A 19,566-nucleotide genomic window follows, 5' to 3' on the forward strand; every position below is an offset into this window, starting at 1 on the left:
AATTATGTGATAAATTCGTTCATAAACTACTATTTTTAATTTATTTTTCATCTAAATAATAATGGAATACTTAAATTCAATGTATGACTAAATAATGATGAAATATATTATCTTTATTGACTATTAATTCTTGAATATTAAGAATAATTTTATTGAATTTAATATGATGATAATTTATCGTTTCAAAAATTATTATCTTTGTAATCATGACACTATTTTTGTACTTTGTCATGGTAAGCTACAAGTACACTACAAGATCTTCAACTCACAAATTAAACTTGAATGCAAAATTAGAGTATCTTTGAATTGAGATTGAGACAAAATAGTGACAAGACAATGATGGAATCAAACAATGATGTTTTCTTTTTCTTTACACTTTATTTTCTCTTTCCAACCTAAAGTATCTTTGGATTGAGATTGAGACTAAAGTATCTTTTGATTGAGATTGAGACAAAATAGTGACAATGATGGAACCAAGCAATGATGTTTTTTTTTTTTTTTACACTTTCTTTTCTCTTTTCAACCTAGCTATGCTATGATTTGACTATACAATCTAATCTCATAAGTGTATGTTATATTAATTTTTTTACACATTCAATTAAGTAGTTAATACAAATTTTCTTAACAAAGACTCTTAACTTAACAAATCAATCATATCAGAAAAATAATATACAATTGTACATAATTAATAAATAAAAATATGTTTAAGATTTATAATAAATAATAAGAATATAAAATTGTAATATCCTAAATTAAATATATTTAAAATTAATGTATCAATCCAACCACGGAATACATTTTGTTGTTTTTATAATTATTTATATTACTAAATTTTTTAGTATTTATTTTTGGATATATTACCATATTCTTATTGATCTAAATATTTTTACGGGTACCAGACTTTTTTCTAAACATTTAATTACTATTTTTCACGGGTACCAGACATTTTTCTATACATTCAATTATTATTTTTTTACGGATATCATATTTTTTCTAAACATTCAATTATTATTTTTTTACGGATACCAGACATTTTCTACTAAAAAATATATATTTAAAACAAATGCACGTCACATACCAGAACCCGTGCGAACGCACAGGTTTGTTACTAGTTCTTAAAATAAAAACGAAAGTCATAAGTGAGGTGTGTAAATAGCAAAAATAAAAATAAAATGCAAATTTATCTATATTCCTCCGTCTACTCGACGACATCGCCTCTCCTCCCTCAGCCGTAGAACAGCGCAATCCATAAACCCTCAACTCCAAAACCTCCCTGAAACCATGTCCGACCCCAAAACCACCGACCAATACGGCGTCCTCCTCTACTACAAATACGTCGATATTCCAAACCTCAACGACCTCCTCACATTCTACCGCTCCAACTGCTCCTCCCTTTCCCTCCTTGGCCGTGTTCGCCTCTCTCCCCATGGCGTCAATGTCACAGTAAAATCAAATCCCCTCTCTTAATCACCCCCTTTCATTCCAAACTCAACCTCACCCCTTTCATTTCAATGCAGGTTGGTGGCAATTTATCCTCTTTGGAACAACACATCGAAGCACTCAAAGCCAATAGTACTCTATTTCACGGCACTGATTTCAAGCTTGCAACTTGTCATCAACCATTGAACGACGACGTTGCCAAGGAGTGTGGTTTCACTTCACTCTCGATTCGTATTGTCAAGGTTATTACTAGTGTTATTATTTGATTGCTTAACTGTATACTGTTAAATACTTATTATTATTATTCCTGATGTGGAATTCGCAGGAACTGGTTACTCTCAGTTCTCATCCACTGTTAAAGTCACCAGAAATCTCAAATGCTGGAACACATTTATCAGCACTTGAGTTTCATTCTACACTTCACAATGCTAGTAAGTTGCTATAACTTGACATACACTTGATTCATGTATTTTTCATTTTGTTATATTGTTTTAATTTCGCTTGTCACAAACACGGTACTGGCACTTACATGTAGACATTGATAGTAATTTAAGAAAATCTAAGTGATTAAATGTAGCCCACATGTTTCGCCTGGAGACTATACACATCTTCAATATGCGGTGTCGGTACTACATACGTCTAAACACTACAGAATGTTTTGAAATCTGAATGTTAGTTTGTATGATTCTGTCATTTTTTGTATAGATAAGGAGAGTCCAGAAAACGGCCTTGTTTTACTTGATGCAAGGAATCTTTATGAAACAAGGATTGGGAAATTTCATGCGCCAAATGTTGAAACTTTGGATCCACAGGTTAGGCAATACAGTGATTTCTCCTCGTGGATAGATGATAGAAGCGAGCAGTTGAAAGGCAAAAATATCCTCATGTGAGTTCTTCCTTTGACACTCTCTTGGTGGTAACTTTTGGTTCAAAATCAGTCTTCTTATTTCAATATATGATCTAGTAAACATGTAATTAGTGATTGTGTTAAGGGGGGTAGTGTTTTCTGCGACGCTGTCATTTTTATGCTTGAGTTACATATAATAATCTATTGTATGTACTTTCACTTGTCTGTTACAGGTATTGTACTGGTGGAATCAGGTGTGAAATGGCATCAGCATATATTAGGTCAAAAGGTGCTGGGTTTGAGAACGTGTTTCAGGTAAACTCCTTGTACGGAAGCAAGAAGAAGTTATGATTAATATCATAGATTTGTATTTGATTTGTGTTCATACTTTATAATGAAACTACATTTGGGAACAAAGGAATGACAAACAAACATACTATCAGTCGTAAATCATAGTGAGTTTGATATCAGTTTGCAATTCAATTCAATACGATGAGTGTTGAAATCTCGTGGCAGTGTATCCTTTTTTATATGAAAAGTTTATTATTAAACGTGGTCATGAATGTATCTATGCTAATAGGCAGTATTTCTTGTTTTTAATACAATTAATTGCAGCTATTTGGTGGTATTCAACGGTATTTGGAGCAATTCCCAGATGGTGGTTATTTCAAAGGAAAGAATTTTGTTTTTGATCATCGGTATGTCTTTATTTTCAAATCTTTTAGGCATGAATCTGTGTGCATAATTTGTAATTCTGTCAAGGATTGAAATATTGATATATTACATTAAGGCAAAGGTCTGCGGACGAAATCAATTAAGCTATGGGTCGCCGAGACTCCGTTACCAATCAACCATAGAAATTATTTTTTAACTGATGTTATGGTTAACCTTATTTGACTAAATTGAATTCGTGAACTGATTATTCAACGTGGTCCTATATCGTTTGAAATAAATATTGAATTTGGTCCTCGACAATAAATCATTTCTATGGCCCTTGTATAGCTCACAATTCCAGGCTACTTAGTTTATATGCATATATCATACAAGCATCAAATAAAAGGCAACCTCTATGAAGAATAAAACTAACTTTTATATTTGCATGCATAATCCCTCCAAATTACAACTTTTGCTTTGCAATATTAATTTAGAGAAGCAAGACATACCATCGTGATATTATTGCTCCACTGTATTGTTCACGTGGTGACAATTTCAACTTGCTGCATGTGGTGACAATTTCAATTTGATTTCTCAGTTTTTTTTTTTTTTTCCGGGGGGACTCAGTTGCTATTGTCTTCTGGTAATATAACATAACCAGCGGAGCTTTCACTACAATGACGGGTTCTTTATCTACCTACACTACTAAGATTATCCTGTAGTGAATAATCTTGGTTTGGTCAAGATTATAAGGGTAGTTTTGCAACAATTGAACGTAGTGATTTCTTATTTATTTCTTTTGTGGCTGTAGGATATCAGTTGGAGGTTCAGAGGCTAGTAGTACAATTGGTACCTGTCTTATTTGTCAATGTTCCTTTGACGATTATTCTTCACGTTGTCGATGTGCTTATTGCCGAATGCTTGTCTTGGTTTGTGTGAATTGCCAGGTATGATGTGAGATATTTTATATGCCACCGCTTTTGTTTTTATACCTCTAAAATTCACACCATTTTGAAGGAGTCGGGGGAAAAAAATATAAAAGTAAATAGAAGCGAACTGTTAGACATTATGAAGTTATATACTGAATCTAGACATCTAGTGGTCTCAAACATACTGCTGTTTTAGAAAACTAAGCTAAGAATTGTTCTCATGAAATTCTCGATTAGAGTTTGTCTCTAATTTTGTTTGCTACTAATTAGCCTAACTCGACTGTTGCTTTTGAGCTGGTTTGCTTGTGGTTCTAGATAATAATACTCATGCATTTAGGAAAAAGTTGAATTTTTCTCAACAAGATGATTGCATAAGCGGCATGCTTATGCTTTTACTGTGGGGATTGCTCATTAGGCATTAGGCCTCATCAAAGTTGAGCATCAATCATGCTTGTAGTTGAACATCCTTTGTGCCGAAGCCTTGGCTCCTAATACTGTTTTAAACTACATTCCTGATCCTGAAGTACTAATCTATAAAATACATCCCTTCTTCTCTTCAATATTTTCACTTAGATCTTTTGCTATTCTGTTTCTGGAGCTTTGTCTTTGATTTCTTGTTTCCAATGTTATTATGGTCTACCAGAACGAATCTGCACTGTATATTTGTGAGCTATGCCAAAAACAGGGCAAGGCTGTTGGGTCAAAGCAGTTAAATGAAAACGATGATTCAAAAAAATCATTACAAGGTGTCGAGTTCCAAGAATTTTCTTCAGATACTATGCTCTTGCCTCAGGAGCTTAGGGGAGACGGTAAGGTATGTGATCCATATTTCTTTATCAAATCTGGCCTTCACATGCCTTTATTTTTTTAAATCAAATTTCAAGTTACTGATTGTTAATTTTACAATTGTCGCAGTGTTCTGAAAATTTTCAAGTCTCCTAAAATCTGAGATATTGGAAAATGAAAACCCATTTATAATTTACCAGAAGTGTTAAATTCCTAACATCCCCATGAATAATGTTTCAGATGTAAGAACCTCGAGAAAACTAAGAATCTTATGCTTGCATGGGTTTCGGCAGAATGCTTCCAGTTTTAAGGGAAGAACAGCATCCTTAGCCAAAAAACTCAAGAAAATTGCCGAATTTGTTTTTATAGACGCACCTCATGAAGTGCCCTTCATTTATCAATCACCTGTTCCAGTGCACCATGCGAATGGTGCATCGTCCTCTTTGCCAGCAAGTCCTCCCCCACCTTTCGAGAATTGTAAGAAGAAGTTTGCATGGTTTGTGGCACCCAATTTTGATGGAAGTAGCGGTGTTGATTGGAAAGTAGCAGATGGTCCATTTGATCCACTTCAATACCAGCAGCAAACTGATGGATATGATATTTCAATATCACACTTAGAGAATGTGTTCTCCAAAGAAGGGCCATTCGATGGAATCTTGGGATTTTCACAGGGAGCAGCAATGACTGCCATAATCTCTGCACAACAAGAAAAGCTAAAAGGTAAAATGGACTTTAAATTTGTAGTTTTGTGTTCAGGCTTTACTCTCAATTTGAAGGAGATGGAGTGTAACCCTATCAAATGCCCTTCTCTTCATATTTTTGGTAATGAACATGGTCAAGACAGACAGATAGCCAACCAAGCAAGCAAGGAACTTGCTTCTCTATATGACAGTAGTTGTTCTGTGATCGTTGAACATGACTGTGGTCACATAATTCCAACTCGGTCCCCATATATTGACGAGATCAAGGCTTTCCTAGGCCGATTTCTGCAAGACATCTAGCAAAAAAATCTGAAGTTTTTGATACTATTCAAAATTTACAATGTTGGTTGAGAAGTTGTCTCGGATGTACCATGCCCAAAAGTCTGTACAATGTCATATGTTAATGCAATTGCCTAATTTAAATCTAGTTAAGGACACAAATCTTTCTGTCAAAAAAAAGGGCACGATTCTTGAATATATTTCCCAAGTATGCACTGAGCACTGCGATCAAACAAAGTACTAGGTTTTACTGTATGAGTATGAATGTTGTATGATTTGTAGAGTGGCAGAGGAGGCACACACATCTATTTATAATTTTCATTTCATCAAGAGACAGGGTTGGTAGTTTATGAAGTTTACTCTTATGTTGTTTTTGGCTTGGAAGATTTAATGCCTTTGTGACACTATGGAACTTAAGAAAACTCTCAAATTTAAAGTCATATATTTAATGTCTCCTTGCTCACTAAGGATAATGGAATCTGAAAGAATTAAATAGAACGGAGTAAGGAGTCATTAAATATAATAAGATTTTATTGTTTGTATTTCTAAATAATAGATGAAACATAATGTGATCCATTTCATGTTCATATTCGGTTAAATCTTTCAATTTCATTTCCTCATTTTGAGGTGTGTACAATGTAATGAATTAATTTTTTATGCTTAGCTCAGTCAATTTTAAAAAAATATTCAAACAGTAGAATGAAATTTTTATTTCATTTCAATCGACTGCATTTCATTAAGTTTCATTTTGCTCTTTTTAATTATGACATCTCTGTTTCATTCTGATCGACTCCATTTCATTATGATTCATTTTGCTCTATTGTGTCAATCAATCTAAAATGAGCCTAACTGACCCTGTTTCATTCTGATCGACTCCATTTCATTATGATTCATTTTGCTCTATTGTGTCAATCAATCTAAAATGAGCCTAACTGATCCTGTTTCATTCTGATCGACTCCATTTCATTATGATTCATTTTGTTCTATTGTGTCAATTAATCTAAAATGAGCCTAACGGACCTAAGAGAGTATTTGCCTATCATGGATCGAATGTATTTGCTAACTGACCCTAAGCTAGCAAGAAAAAAACGCTATAAAATTGACTACTTTCACATTCTAAGTTAACATATTGCTTCCTTTCTCTATTTTTAACTAATTTATTTGTTTCAATATTTTTTAAATAAATGTAAAACCAATTGGATTGCCTGTGCTAAATTTTAATTGTTGATTTCTAAGTTATGATTTTCTCCATTCTTAAGTCACTTTTCATTTATTTAAAACTTTGAAACTGTATTTCATTAAAAGTTTTACAAATTAAATTGTTTTTATTTTTTACATATAATTCACCAATCAAATGATCGAATTACAATTGAAATTAAAAAATTGAAATAAAGTTAAGCTTAATTCACGTGGAGGAAAAATAAGACTATGTACAATGATTACATTATTCAACACCCTACTTTTTCACTTTTTATCTTCCACATCATCTTCTCTCTCTTCCACCTAATAATTCAACACCTATTCAATTTTTTTTCACTACAATGGTTTTGTTTAATAAAATTCAACACCCTACCCCACATCATATTCTTATTTTCTTTTAAAGTTTTGTTTTTATGATTATATATTAATATCTATTATCAATTAAAAGTGAATTTTTTTTTATGAGTCCAAATCAAATGAACCAAGTCTCTATTTATAGAGGAAAAAAATAATGAATTTTGATAAAAATAAAAATAAATAAAAAATTTATTTACTATGAAATAATTAATTTTAAATGATTAAAAGAAAATAAAATCTAAATAATCACAACAACCAATAAAATTGTGTAAAGTGTTGCATGTGGCCCCACTTTTTTCTCATTCAACATGTTGAATCTTTTCAACACCAATTAATTCACATCACATTAAACACCTCATTCAACAAACCATTGTAGACATTCAACTATTGAATAATTTTTCAACACCCCATTGTAAATGGTCTAACAACAAAACAAAACCAAAATCACCGAAACAACGAGGCACAAGACAAATCAAGGGACTTCAAAGTGCAAAAGCCAGTGAAGTGAAAGCACCTCTAAACTCTTAAACCCTTTATCACAGTTTAAACCTCTTGTTTAGTTTAGCGAGTTGAACACAAAAGAAACAACGCATAGATGCAGGGCGTTGTAAGAAAACTAACCAAAACATTTTCACACAGACAGGTATTTATCGCTTTCTTCACACCAATCCAATCACTCATTTCAATTTTCATTTCTTCAACCCAATAATCATTTAATTTCCTATTCGTTTGGTAAATTCAACTGTGCGCGTAATCATATCATTCATTTGAGTTCCTTTAATTAGTTTGCATTTTCAACTTTCAATTGCAGGTTCTAGGTTTTCGTTCTTATTGCAATGACAGAGTCGCCGTTGATGTTGGACAACCAACCCCTGCATCTCATCCACAGGTACTATTTAGTTGAAACAGATAATTACTTTTTTGAAGTTAGTATTAGTTGGTAAAATTAAATTATGCTCTTTATGCTGCGTTGTAGCTTATAAACGACGGCGAGATCACACCAGGGATATCTAGTGAGGAATACATCCTAAGAAGAAAGAAAATGCTGGAACTTCTGCCTGAGAAGAGTTTGGCTATCATTGCTGCTGCCCCAGTAAAGATGATGACAGATGTCGTGCCTTATACGTTTCGGCAAGATGCTGATTACTCGTATATTACAGGCTGTCAACAGCCTGGTGGTGTAGCTGTTTTAGGGCATGACATTGGTTTATGCATGTTCATGCCAGAACCCAAGCCTTATGTGAGTCTCATTATCATATGATAGCTATTTAAGCCAGAACTATTTGAACATTTATATGATTATCAATAAATATCTTTTCTTTTGAAATCTATATAATATAGTATTTCAATTGGTGTTCATGCTAGAGTCAATGAGTCAACCATCCATGAATTTGGTCGTTGGATGATTTTTCTTGCCATCTCTTATAGAGTTATAAGATATGAAGTAACTAATCCTGAGGTTAACAAGACTTTGAAATCATACATTTGTTTAGGATGTGATTTGGCAAGGGCAAATAGCAGGAGTTGATGCAGCATTGGATACATTCAAGGCTGACAAGGCGTATCCAATGAGAAAATTGCGCGAGGTGAATCACAATTGCCGCATTAACGAGTTTTACTTCTGTAGTAGTTATCCAGTCATCTATTTTGTCGTCTACACTTGAACTATTTTCACCTATAAGCCTGCTGGCGGCTTGTAGCCAAGGATCTCAGTTTTTCTGTCTAAAATATGCATTTAAGTCTACTGGGTCAAACAGTTACTTATGTACTGTTCTTCAGAATATTTTAATTTTAACAATTTTAATTACCGACTCAGATCCTTCCAGATATGATAAGGGGATCCTCGAAATTGTATCACAATGTTCAGACTGCTACATCAGCATATACGGAACTGGAGGCTTTCAAGAAACTAGCTTACTGTAACAGTGTAAACGATCTGTCTGCTTATACTCATCAGTTACGATGGATAAAATCTCCTTCAGAGCTCAAGCTGATGAAGGAATCTGCATCAATTGCTTGCCAGGTACTTTCAACTCTATTGGATGGATAACGATGATTAACAATTTAGAACTCCTAGTGAGGCTGTTATATACAAATTTGTTTAGGAGGTCATAAATGCAAATGGTAAGATCTTGACGATTTGAACATTTTCTGGTTTTGAATAGGCACTTTTGTTGACAATGCTGCATTCAAAGACATACCCTGATGAAGGTATTCTAGCTGCAAAGGTTGAATATGAATGCAAAGTGAGAGGTGCCCAGCGAATGGGGTGAGCATTTCTTGATATCGAGTGACTATCCATCTTATGCAATTTGTTCACGTCTGACTACTTTGTGTATTTTTATTGATAACTTCAAAAGTTTCTACGAGAGTAACAGAGAGGCCCATTAATGTAGAAAACTAAAGGGCAAACCACCATTTAAGCCCCTGAAAGTCTAACACGCCGTCAATCCATTCTTTGACTCAAGTAAAAACATAAATTAATCCTCCACTCTACATTCCGTTAGTCATTTAGATCCGTAACATAGAATTGGGATGTTAAGTCAATTTTCAATGTCTAATGTTTCAATTTAACGTCATGGACAAAAATGTCCAATGGACTGCAGAGTGTGGGATTAGTTTGTGTTTTCCGTTTGAGTCTGGGACTGCATTGACAAAGTGTTACACTCTTAGGGACCAAAATGGTGGTTAGCCCAAAACTAAATGGAAGCTTAAGCATCACTCGTGTTCACATTTAATGAGAATATTTTTGCTCTTCTTTTTCTCTCTGTATCAGTTTCAATCCCGTGGTTGGTGGTGGGCCTAATGGAAGTGTTATACATTACTCTAGGAACGATCAAAAGGTAAATTTCATTTACTTAGTGCCATCTTGATCTCATAGTGTAATTTTATGTATTTTATCTTTGCCATGTTTGTCAGATTAAAGATGGAGATCTTGTTTTGATGGATGTTGGATGTGAGTTACATGGTTATGACAGTGATCTCACACGTACCTGGCCACCTTGTGGTACCTTCTCTTCTGCACAGGTTAGCATGGTTTGGTTCCATTTACTCTTAAGAAAATATTTGTTTTTACTTTTATTTCAAAGTTGATAACTTGCTTTTCAATATATTCAATGTTTTAAACGATTTGCACAGAAACCGCTAAAAACCATCTGTTTCCTTGATATCCAATTTCCCGATCATTTAATAGCGATCCAAGACAAGCTGATTGCATAGTCATAGTTTTCCATTGCAGACCTCTTCCATGATGAGGTTAATTGCATGGATTTTCATTTATGGATATGCATCCACTCTCATATGTAATGCACTTCTTCTGGATTAGGTTTCCGTGATGTTGGCCCATTTTTAATTTAATTCCACTTTTGATTCTAGTAATATGATTTTTTAAACATCCTAGTTGTTTCTTGTTGTTATAACCTGAAGGCTTGCCAATTTATGTAGAGTTCCCTGACAACAGACAGATGGTGACATGCTAACAAGTGTCATTATAGCTCAAATGGGTATTTTGGGACTTACAAATTGTTTGAATGTGTGAAATATACACTAAGTAAGTTGTTCATGCATGGACGTTCTATTTGTGATAAATTATCCACCTTCTCATGTCCCCTTTCTTTAGGGGATCTGATGGGCCTAAAGCTTGCACATGCCCAACATAGGGCGTGTGCTATTATGTCACGTCGGTATAATCTTTTTTTGCTTCAGCTACGCATGGCATATGAATGTTTGAACTTGGTTTCTGCTCCATATTCATGCCAATGGAATCTAGTATAAAGCAAAACTGCTCATTCCACTTGTTGTGTTGCCCTTTTAGTCTTATCACTTTTCATATGAATTTCATGGTTTTTCTATATTTCAGGAAGAGCTTTATGAGCTTATACTGGAAACAAACAAGCATTGTGTGGAACTTTGTAAGCCTGGTGCTAGTATTCGACAAATACACAACCGTTCGGTATCTCCTTTTTCTTATCATTTTTCAATTTTAAAAAGATGTAATAAAGTCATTGTTCTTCATGAGACTCGGTCTAATAGCTTAAACTTTTAGGAGTTGGTGATTGACAGTGACACGGTATTGGAGTTTTCTTTGATAAAGCGTGTTTTTATTCTGCATTGGGAAACACAAACTCAAGATTAATGACCAAAATTTGTCTTGAATGTTATGTCTAATATAATATGTGTGGCTGTGGCAATTTCAAGTCCAGGTCAACTATGAATTCAAAACTTGATTTAAACCCCTACTCAGAATGCTTTTGCGGTAGATAAAATCTGTGTGTATTGACAAAAATGTCTTTGAACTCAATGTTGCATGACTATTTTAATAATGTTAAACAATAGTTAAAAATTAGCATCTAAAATAAGTTTATATACTATTATTCAAACATCTATTGTATCAAAAATCACTTTGCAAATAAGTATTCACAACTATTAATAAATTTACTTGAGTTCACTTTTAACCAAAATCCATTTTGCTAAATTTAGCTTTTCTAAAATTAAACTTTCAAACTTCAATCCAAACATTCTATAAGTTGTTAGGAGTTTAATCCTTATTGTTCTCATACATATTTTTAGAATTAGAGTTACTGGTTTATAAGTGAGAATTCCCTCCACTTATAAACACATATTCAGGCCACATATTGTCCGATGTGAGACTCTTAAGTCTTAACACACTCCTCATGCCCAACACTATTGGTGGATGGCCCGATAGCGGAAACCTATTATCAGGTGGCCAAATGGATTTTAAACTTTTCCGTGTTTTGCATGAATCCCCCATTCCCCAAAAAAGCAAACTTTCAATATTTGCTTTGTTTGCATGAAGAACACTATCTCATAATCAATCATGCCCAACCATTATAGTGTGCCAATGGCCCGAGTATCTTCTTGATATACCCTTCTGTTTTAGTGTCGTCTTACTAACCGTGAAGCATGTGAAATTTTCTGGTTGCATAGGTTGAAATGCTGCAGAAAGGACTAAAGGAGTTTGGAATTTTGAAAGGTTTTGGAAGCAGTTCCTACCATACGCTGAACCCAACTTCTATAGGTAGCTCATTCATCCATGTTTTAGCTGGCAAGGCTTGCAGATTTCTTTCATATATATTTTTGGTTATAGATATTCATAAGCTAGTTTGACATTTGAAATAAGTATATGATGATTGCTAATAGAGGGCAGAGATATATATTCAGTCATGTTTTATTGATCCAGGTCACTATCTAGGAATGGACATTCACGATTGTTCAATGATCAACTTTGACAGTCCTCTGAAGCCAGGTGTTGTAAGTGTTTTCTTTTACTGAGCATCAGTTTAATATCACTTGTCAGATGTGGGTGCGAGGATTTTTGTTCCCATAAAATCATTATATGGTAATGATAGGTTTTGTTATATATGGTTTTTGGTCAACTGTGTGACATCATAGTGTCATTTTAAATTTAACAACACATTTCGGTGTTTCTAAACACTGGTTTCACCTAAGGTACTTGAAATTAATGTCTACTCAAGTGGTGGATTGTTGTGGATGAGCACTGCCACCAATTTTTACTTCCCTTTCAATAAGACAGCCTAATTGGAATTCTTTTACCCCCACTTGCCATTCATATATGCTTTTCCACTTCATCCGGGCATAATGTATACCCATATTAACTATCGCATGTTCTTTTTATGATTTGTGAGCAGGTAATAACTATTGAACCGGGAGTGTACATTCCATCTTCTTTTAATTGCCCAGAGAGGTACTTGTTTTAACAAGTTTATTATTACAAATTGATAATTCCATTTGCTTGTTCATACTGTACATTTTCCTGGGTTGCCACTTGCCAACTATTTCTACAATACATTCGAATTCATGAGTTTCCTTTCAATAACCAGCTTCAGAAATTTTATATTTTATTTTTCTCAGAATCTGATTGTGTTCACCAGTATGTTAAAACCTGAGTTGGATAAACCTGATTGCTTATTTTCAATAATATTTAGAACTGATTTCAAGAATATTTTGAATATCGATATTCTAAAGGTAGTAGTAAATTAATTAGAGGCACTTTTGTAAAATAATAATTAATGAATCTAATAATTTGGAAATGAGCTTATTATTAGAGATTTTTGTTTCTTTTCTTTTCAAATAGGCCTTTTATTTAAGGGCTGAGGTAGTATTTTTTTTTATCCATTACATTTTTACCATGCATATTTTCTAAAAATGGTAAAAATATCATGTCCTACTCCTACCAGTGCCCGCATCATCACGCCCGGAGTTGGTTTGTCATAAAAATTATATTATTCTACTCCTGTTTTCTTTGATGGATGTCATAAAAATTATATTATTCTACTCATGTTTTCTTTGATGGACCATATAAAGGAGTAATAATGGAATAGTCATTTAATCATATTAAACATGCTTATGAAAATGACTCTTCTATTCCATTCTCATTTGCATTCTTATTAAAATCATTCCATTGATTTAAACCTGCTGGGACCTGAAGTTCTACAGCAGTATATCTCATAATTTAGTTAATCCATCGAGAGATGTGTATGCAGTTTTGGGAGTTAATAATTTTTTTTTATAAGTTAATTGGTTTCAGTTGCAGAACAAGTTGTACACTTGAGCATAACATAATATAACTATTTTTTTTCTCATCTGTATTCTACTACTACTACTACTACTACTACTACTACTACTACTACTACTACTACTACTACTAGTTTTGCCCTTTTAGTCATTCACTCTCCTCAACTTCCGTTACAACATTGATTGATCCCACTCTTTCTCATATCATTTGGTCATCACCATGTGTGAGCATTTAAGTTGGTCTTCAATGTTGGCATTAAATGTTTCAGTTTTGTATGTGATGTCCAATGCAGGTACCGAGGCATTGGGATAAGGATTGAGGATGAGGTTCTCATTACAGAAACAGGTTACGAGGTAGTAATTTCTTTAAAAGTATTACAATTGAAACAGCTATAGTTTATTCGTGACTGATAGAGATGTGCTCTTTACACTTCTTTTAAAGCTTGAAACAATGAACAATGGGAATTGGTCTTTTCATTTAAATTTTTTTATAGGGTCCCATTTATTTAATAGTAATAAAGAAAGACATAGACAAAAAAGTCCAATGAACTGTTGTTACATTCAAAATTTTAATGTAGAGAGGTTATTGAAATATCCAATGAACTTGCCCACGAAACTTTTCCTCGCTGTAAAAGAAGAGAACGACTCTTCACTCATCATCAGCTACACTTTAAGCTTGAATTTCATTTCAAAATTAGAAATTATTCATTGGAAACAGCAGCTTTTTAAGTCACCAAATCAAATGGAAAGTGCCAGTACTTTTTATTCTTTTGTTAACCAATGCATTAAGAGCATTTGTTAACCAATGTATTAGTCACATGTTAACAAATCATTACTATTTTTATCGGTTGTTGGTTCTGGTAAGGTTGAAAATTGCTAAAAATTCTCCCACTCCTATTAATTGTTACTATACCATTAAATGTGTTTCATCTTCCATGTAAGCTGTGTGACTATTGCTGTCTAATCTGAAACCAATAAATACTTGATATCAAATTGGGTATAATTTATCTAACTTTTTTTTCTACTCCATTGCTTCAACTACCCTGAAAATAGTAACAGTAGAAGCAAAAATATTACAGTGACTTTTTTCTAGGTGTGGACAAAATTTGGGTGAAGTTTCTTAGGTTTCTGCAGTGATGATAATTTCAGAAAAGAGGATGAAGTGGCTAAAAAAGTTATACCTATATTAAAGTACTTTGATTCAAAACAATCCTACAATCACCTATAGTACCTAACCTAAGTTTTATGACACACATGTGGGCACTCTCAAAGTTATTGACTAACATTATACAACACAGGTTTTAACAGCATCAATTCCTAAAGAAGTGAAGCAAATTGAGTCCTTGCTGAACAGCTTCAGTCATAACCAAAGTAACTTGAGAGCTACATTCAACTAATGTTGTCCATATGCATTCAAGAACTGGGACAGTGAATATTTGCAATTGCATTGTCAAAACTGTAGGTAAATTATTTCCATCCCTTATTTTTTGCCCCCTCCATTTTCACTTTTAGCTCAGCAAAAATCTTGGTGGGGGGAGGGTGACAAGAGAATAAGAAAGGTGGGGTAGGTTTCCTTACTTTTTGTATGGACTGATAGAGTAGTAGGTTTCTTGTACCTGATTGATTGTTGCATATTTTCTGTCTGGTTTTGTTGTTGTAAATGATTAATGATATTATAAAATGGCCAGGTCAGTTTAAAATTTTCACATCAGTTAGAAATTGTAATAATATTTTACACAGGCTTTTACGAGGATGAAATAAGTTTAATTTTTTTATGTACTTTCGGTGTAAAAATATTATCTTACCGCAGTTTTGCTTATTTATTTTTTCTTGTTTCATTATTTACCTGCATTCTGTCTCTTCCTACCAAATAAAAAGGTGGGAGTTAATAAGGAAAAATGAAAGTTATGAGATTTTTTTTACAAGGTGTAAATGTAAACAAAGAAAAGATTCAATTCATGTCATAAATTCTCATACATTTTGCTTAACCTATAAGCAAATTTCAAGAAGAAAAAAAAGTATCATTGCCCTTGTCTCTTGGGGCCAAGTCTGTCTCTGTAACAATGTGCATATTTGTTTGTATATTTTTGGTAAAATTACGTTTGTGATTTTTAAGTTTCACGTATTTTCCAAATTACGTTATAATTCTAAGAATTGGTTTTTTATGTTACACTTTGTTGTGTTGTTAGCCTTTTTAAGAAGTTCAGTTAAAAAAGTGATATTTTAATATGAAAATAACTTACTTAGACATGTTGGATACGTCATTTTTTATTTATAGTATCTAATTTATTTTTCACCAATGATTTCATCCAGAAGTAATTGTTTGAATTTATAATATTAAAATAAGAAATCGTTTTTCTTTAATGTGAGGTGTAAAAAAAATAACATTTGAATATTATTTATCCCTAGTAGTAGAACAAAAGTTGTGGTTTGTACAAACACTATCAAAAAAGACTTAAAAGAAAGATTATAGAGGTAACCGGTGGAAGGGTCAAACTAACTGTGAAAACTACTTTAGAGGTATCTTCTTCACTTCAAATCCTATAAACATCTTTAGAGGCATCTTCTTCACTTCAAATCCTATAAACATCCCTGCTGTGTGTAATTCGATTAGTGGAAGGTTAAATGATGACCATAAGAAGAACTGTAGTTTACCCTTCACTGAAGATGAAGTCAAAGATGCTAATTTTCAGATGCACCCAACAAAAGCACCGGGTCCAGATGGTCTGCCAGCTTTGTTCTACCAAAACTTTTGGAGCATTGTTGGCAAAGATATGATTAAAGTTGCCCTTCTGATATTAATTCAACCTTCATTGCCCTCATTCTGAAGAAAAAGAACCCGACTTTGCCCCATGAGTTCAGACCCATCAGCTTGTGCAATGTGGCAATGAAAGCAGTCACCAAAGCTATTTCCAATAGATTAAAAGCTCTTCTTTCAGACATTATCATGAAGAACAAAGTGAGTTTGTGAAGGATCAGTTGATAACGGATAATGCCCTAATTGCTATGGAATGCTTCCATTGGATGACAAATAAGAAGAAAGGGAAAAAAGGTACAATGGCCTTGAAGCTGGACATGTCCAAGGCGTATGATAGGATTGAGTGGGACTTCGTGTCTAGAGTTTTGGAAGCATTGGAGTTCCCAGTTTGCTTAATACAGCTCATAAAGAGACGTATCTCTACAGTCTCGTATCAAATCCTTCTCAATGGCCAACCAAGTAGGAAGTTCGCCCCTCAAAGAAGTCTCCTCCAGGGAGATCCTCTTTCCCCTTTCCTCTTTATAATGTGTGCCGATGTGCTTTCACATTTACTAAAGATGAAGGCATCATCCTTAGAGATCCATGGTATTTATGTTGCCAGGAAGGCTCCTGTTATTACTTACCTTTACTTTGCAGATGATTGCTTGCTTTTTGCTCGAGCTAATGAAGCTGAAGCTGATGCTATTCTCCAGAATCTCGACAGTTACCCACAAGCCTCGAGTCAGATGGTGAATTTTGACAAATATGAAGTCTCCTTTAGTGCTAACGTGTCTGATCACTCTAAAGACTGTTTACGTAGAAGATTGGGGTTCAAAGCTGTAGGGAGCCATGTAAAGTATCTGGGTCTACCTGTGGTGTTTGGTAGGAAGAAAAAAGAAGTTTTCTCTTTGGTCCTTGATAGAGTTTGGAAGAAGGTAAAGGGTTGAAAGGAAGGATATCTGTCGAGAGCCGGTAAGGAGGTCTTAATTAAAGCTGTGGCTCAATCCATTCCAACGTACATCATAAGCTGCTACAGGTTACCAGATAATTGCTGCAAGGAGATTGGGGCTATTCTGGCTAGGTTCTGGTGGGGTTCCAAAGAGGGTGAAAGGAAGATTCACTGGATGAGTTGGGATCGTATGTCTCATTCTAAAGATGTTGGTGGTATGAGATTTAGAGGCATCAAATATTCAATACTAGCTTGTTGGGTAAAGAGTTCTGGAAGTTGATGCAAGAAGATGTCTCTCTCTTTGAAAGGTTCTTTAAAGGTAGATATTACCCGAGATGTAGGATTTATGAGGCTCCTGTGGGGTTCAAGCCTAGTTATGCTTGGCACAACATTCTAAGTGCTAAAGATGTGGTTGTTGCGGGCTCAAGATGAAGAATTGGGAATGGGGAAAAGGATTTTGTCTGGAAGGATAATTGGGTGCCTTCTATCCCAGGGTTTAAACCTATGGTCTGGCAGGTTTCTATGGATCACCAATTAAAAGTTTCTGATCTCATTGATGCTGATTTGGGGCAGTGGAAGGCCAATGCGGTTCAAGATACCTTCATGGACGGTGATGCTCAACATGTTCTCAGCATGCCTCTGTCGAGGTCTTTACCTGAGGATAAGTTGATATGGCACCTCGAGAAACAAGGGGAGTACTCTGTGAAGATAGCTTACCAGCTCCTTAGCAAGCAGAATCTGAACCATAATCCTGGCCCTTTAGATGCTACAGACAACACCCTTTGGAGGAAACTTTGGGAGAGTCCCTATTCAAGAGAAGACAAAGAATTTCATGTGGAGATTGCTCAAGAACATTCTCCCTACCAGATGCAATTTGCGTAAGAAAGGTATTTTTGCTGATGCCTCCTTCCCCTTATGTCATTTCTTTCCTGAAGATAGTCGACATCTTTTTATTGAATGTGATTTTTCCAAGAGAGTTTTTTTCTCTCCTCCTTTGGGTGTAAGGGTGCCAATAGGATTTGATGTGTTTGACTGGAGTTCTTGATGCCTTAAGTCGAAAGACCCTTGGATGGCCCAGGTGGTTTGCACCGGATTGTGGAAAATTTGGCAAGCTAGAAACAACCTGGTCTTCAAGAGTGAGATGCCAAATCCACAAGTCATGGCGCATTCGATTGTGGATTCTGTGAAGGAATGGAGCGATATTAGGAAAACCAGGCAGTGTAGAGCATCTGATCTGGCAAATGTAATGGTCCCAAACTGTTCTTGGTTTATTCAGTCTGATGCAGGTTGCTTTGAAAGTGGTATCGTGTCGCTTGGCTGTGTGATTAAATCGACCGACGATAAAATTCTTGCAGCCTCCTACCAGAGAATCTCCAGGTATACTGATGCAGCTACTGCTGAATTGATGGGAATTATGTGGGCTATGCAGCTTGCCTTGGAGCATAAGCTTGATAATATTGTTTTTCAATCGGATGCCCTGATCGTGGTGGATTGTATCAATGGTGTTTCTTTTTCTGCGACTCTTGATTTGCTTGTAAATGATTGCCGACAACTGTTAAATTGTTTTTAAAATGCTGTTCTAATTTTTTTGAGTAGAAGTTGTAATATTGATGCCCACCATATGGTGCAAGTAGGTAATAGATTTGGATCCAATTCCTGGACTGATGTTATTCCTCCCTTGAAAGATATCTCTGTTTGTAATGCCGCTCTAACTTCTGGTTTAATCTAAGAATTTCCTTTTATCTAAAAAAAAGATTGTGGTTTGTACAATTATAAAATGTGACATAAAAGATAATAATAAAAGATGACTATAATTTAAAAGTTAACATCACAAAGAATATATAATATAATTAATTTTATTTAAAAAAAATATTTCAAGGTCGGATTTAAAATAAAATTAAAGTCAAATACAAAGAACTGAAAATGCAACTTCCTCTATTTTAAGCAACAAAAGGCATGAAAATGCATTGCTAAGATAAAGTGTTTTCTAGTTGGTTGTCACCACAACTTTCAAATTGTTTTTGCCATACGTCATAAATTAATTTAAATAAAAGATAGCTAATTTATTTACGATCATTTAAATCTTTATATTGTTTGATTTTTCAAAAGAATTTTTCTAACCTCTTAACTAG

General features: G+C 34.3%; 3 protein-coding genes across 6 annotated transcripts; all 3 read left to right on the plus strand.

Moving 5' to 3' along the window:
* The first annotated feature begins 1,173 nt into the window (after positions 1-1,173).
* On the plus strand, positions 1,174-6,040 carry LOC131629599 (rhodanese-like domain-containing protein 6). 3 transcript variants are annotated; one of them, XM_058900387.1, is made up of 9 exons: positions 1,174-1,443; positions 1,518-1,682; positions 1,766-1,871; positions 2,146-2,326; positions 2,521-2,602; positions 2,903-2,985; positions 3,753-3,888; positions 4,514-4,684; positions 4,786-4,923. In XM_058900387.1, exons 1-9 carry the CDS (start codon positions 1,282-1,284, stop codon positions 4,810-4,812), a joined length of 1,113 nt encoding a protein of 370 aa, XP_058756370.1. In that variant the 5' UTR covers positions 1,174-1,281; the 3' UTR covers positions 4,813-4,923. The 3 variants fall into 3 exon arrangements, with proteins under 3 accessions (XP_058756370.1, XP_058756369.1, XP_058756371.1); XM_058900386.1 differs by having other exon boundaries at positions 1,175-1,443; positions 4,514-4,679; positions 4,897-6,040; XM_058900388.1 differs by having other exon boundaries at positions 1,175-1,443; positions 4,897-5,039.
* A 1,575-nt stretch (positions 6,041-7,615) lies between these two features.
* On the plus strand, positions 7,616-15,527 carry LOC131629600 (intermediate cleaving peptidase 55, mitochondrial-like). 2 transcript variants are annotated; one of them, XR_009292065.1, is made up of 14 exons: positions 7,616-7,836; positions 8,005-8,082; positions 8,170-8,433; positions 8,687-8,779; positions 9,010-9,216; positions 9,359-9,462; positions 9,970-10,036; positions 10,113-10,220; positions 11,053-11,145; positions 12,141-12,231; positions 12,394-12,459; positions 12,863-12,918; positions 14,042-14,102; positions 15,047-15,124. XR_009292065.1 is itself a non-coding variant. In XM_058900389.1 (14 exons), the coding sequence occupies exons 1-14, from the start codon at positions 7,789-7,791 to the stop codon at positions 15,143-15,145; spliced, it is 1,440 nt and encodes a 479-aa protein (XP_058756372.1). In that variant the 5' UTR covers positions 7,617-7,788; the 3' UTR covers positions 15,146-15,527. The 2 variants fall into 2 exon arrangements, 1 of the variants encoding a protein (XP_058756372.1); XM_058900389.1 differs by having other exon boundaries at positions 7,617-7,836; positions 12,394-12,464; positions 15,047-15,527.
* Positions 15,528-18,503: 2,976 nt separating this feature from the next.
* LOC131629608 (uncharacterized) lies at positions 18,504-19,004 on the plus strand. Its single transcript, XM_058900397.1, has one exon. It carries the CDS (start codon positions 18,504-18,506, stop codon positions 19,002-19,004), a length of 501 nt encoding a protein of 166 aa, XP_058756380.1.
* The last annotated feature ends 562 nt before the right edge of the window (positions 19,005-19,566 follow it).

The sequence above is a fragment of the Vicia villosa genome, unplaced genomic scaffold (genome assembly GCF_029867415.1).
Source record: "Vicia villosa cultivar HV-30 ecotype Madison, WI unplaced genomic scaffold, Vvil1.0 ctg.000585F_1_1, whole genome shotgun sequence".
Lineage (NCBI taxonomy): Eukaryota > Viridiplantae > Streptophyta > Magnoliopsida > Fabales > Fabaceae > Vicia > Vicia villosa.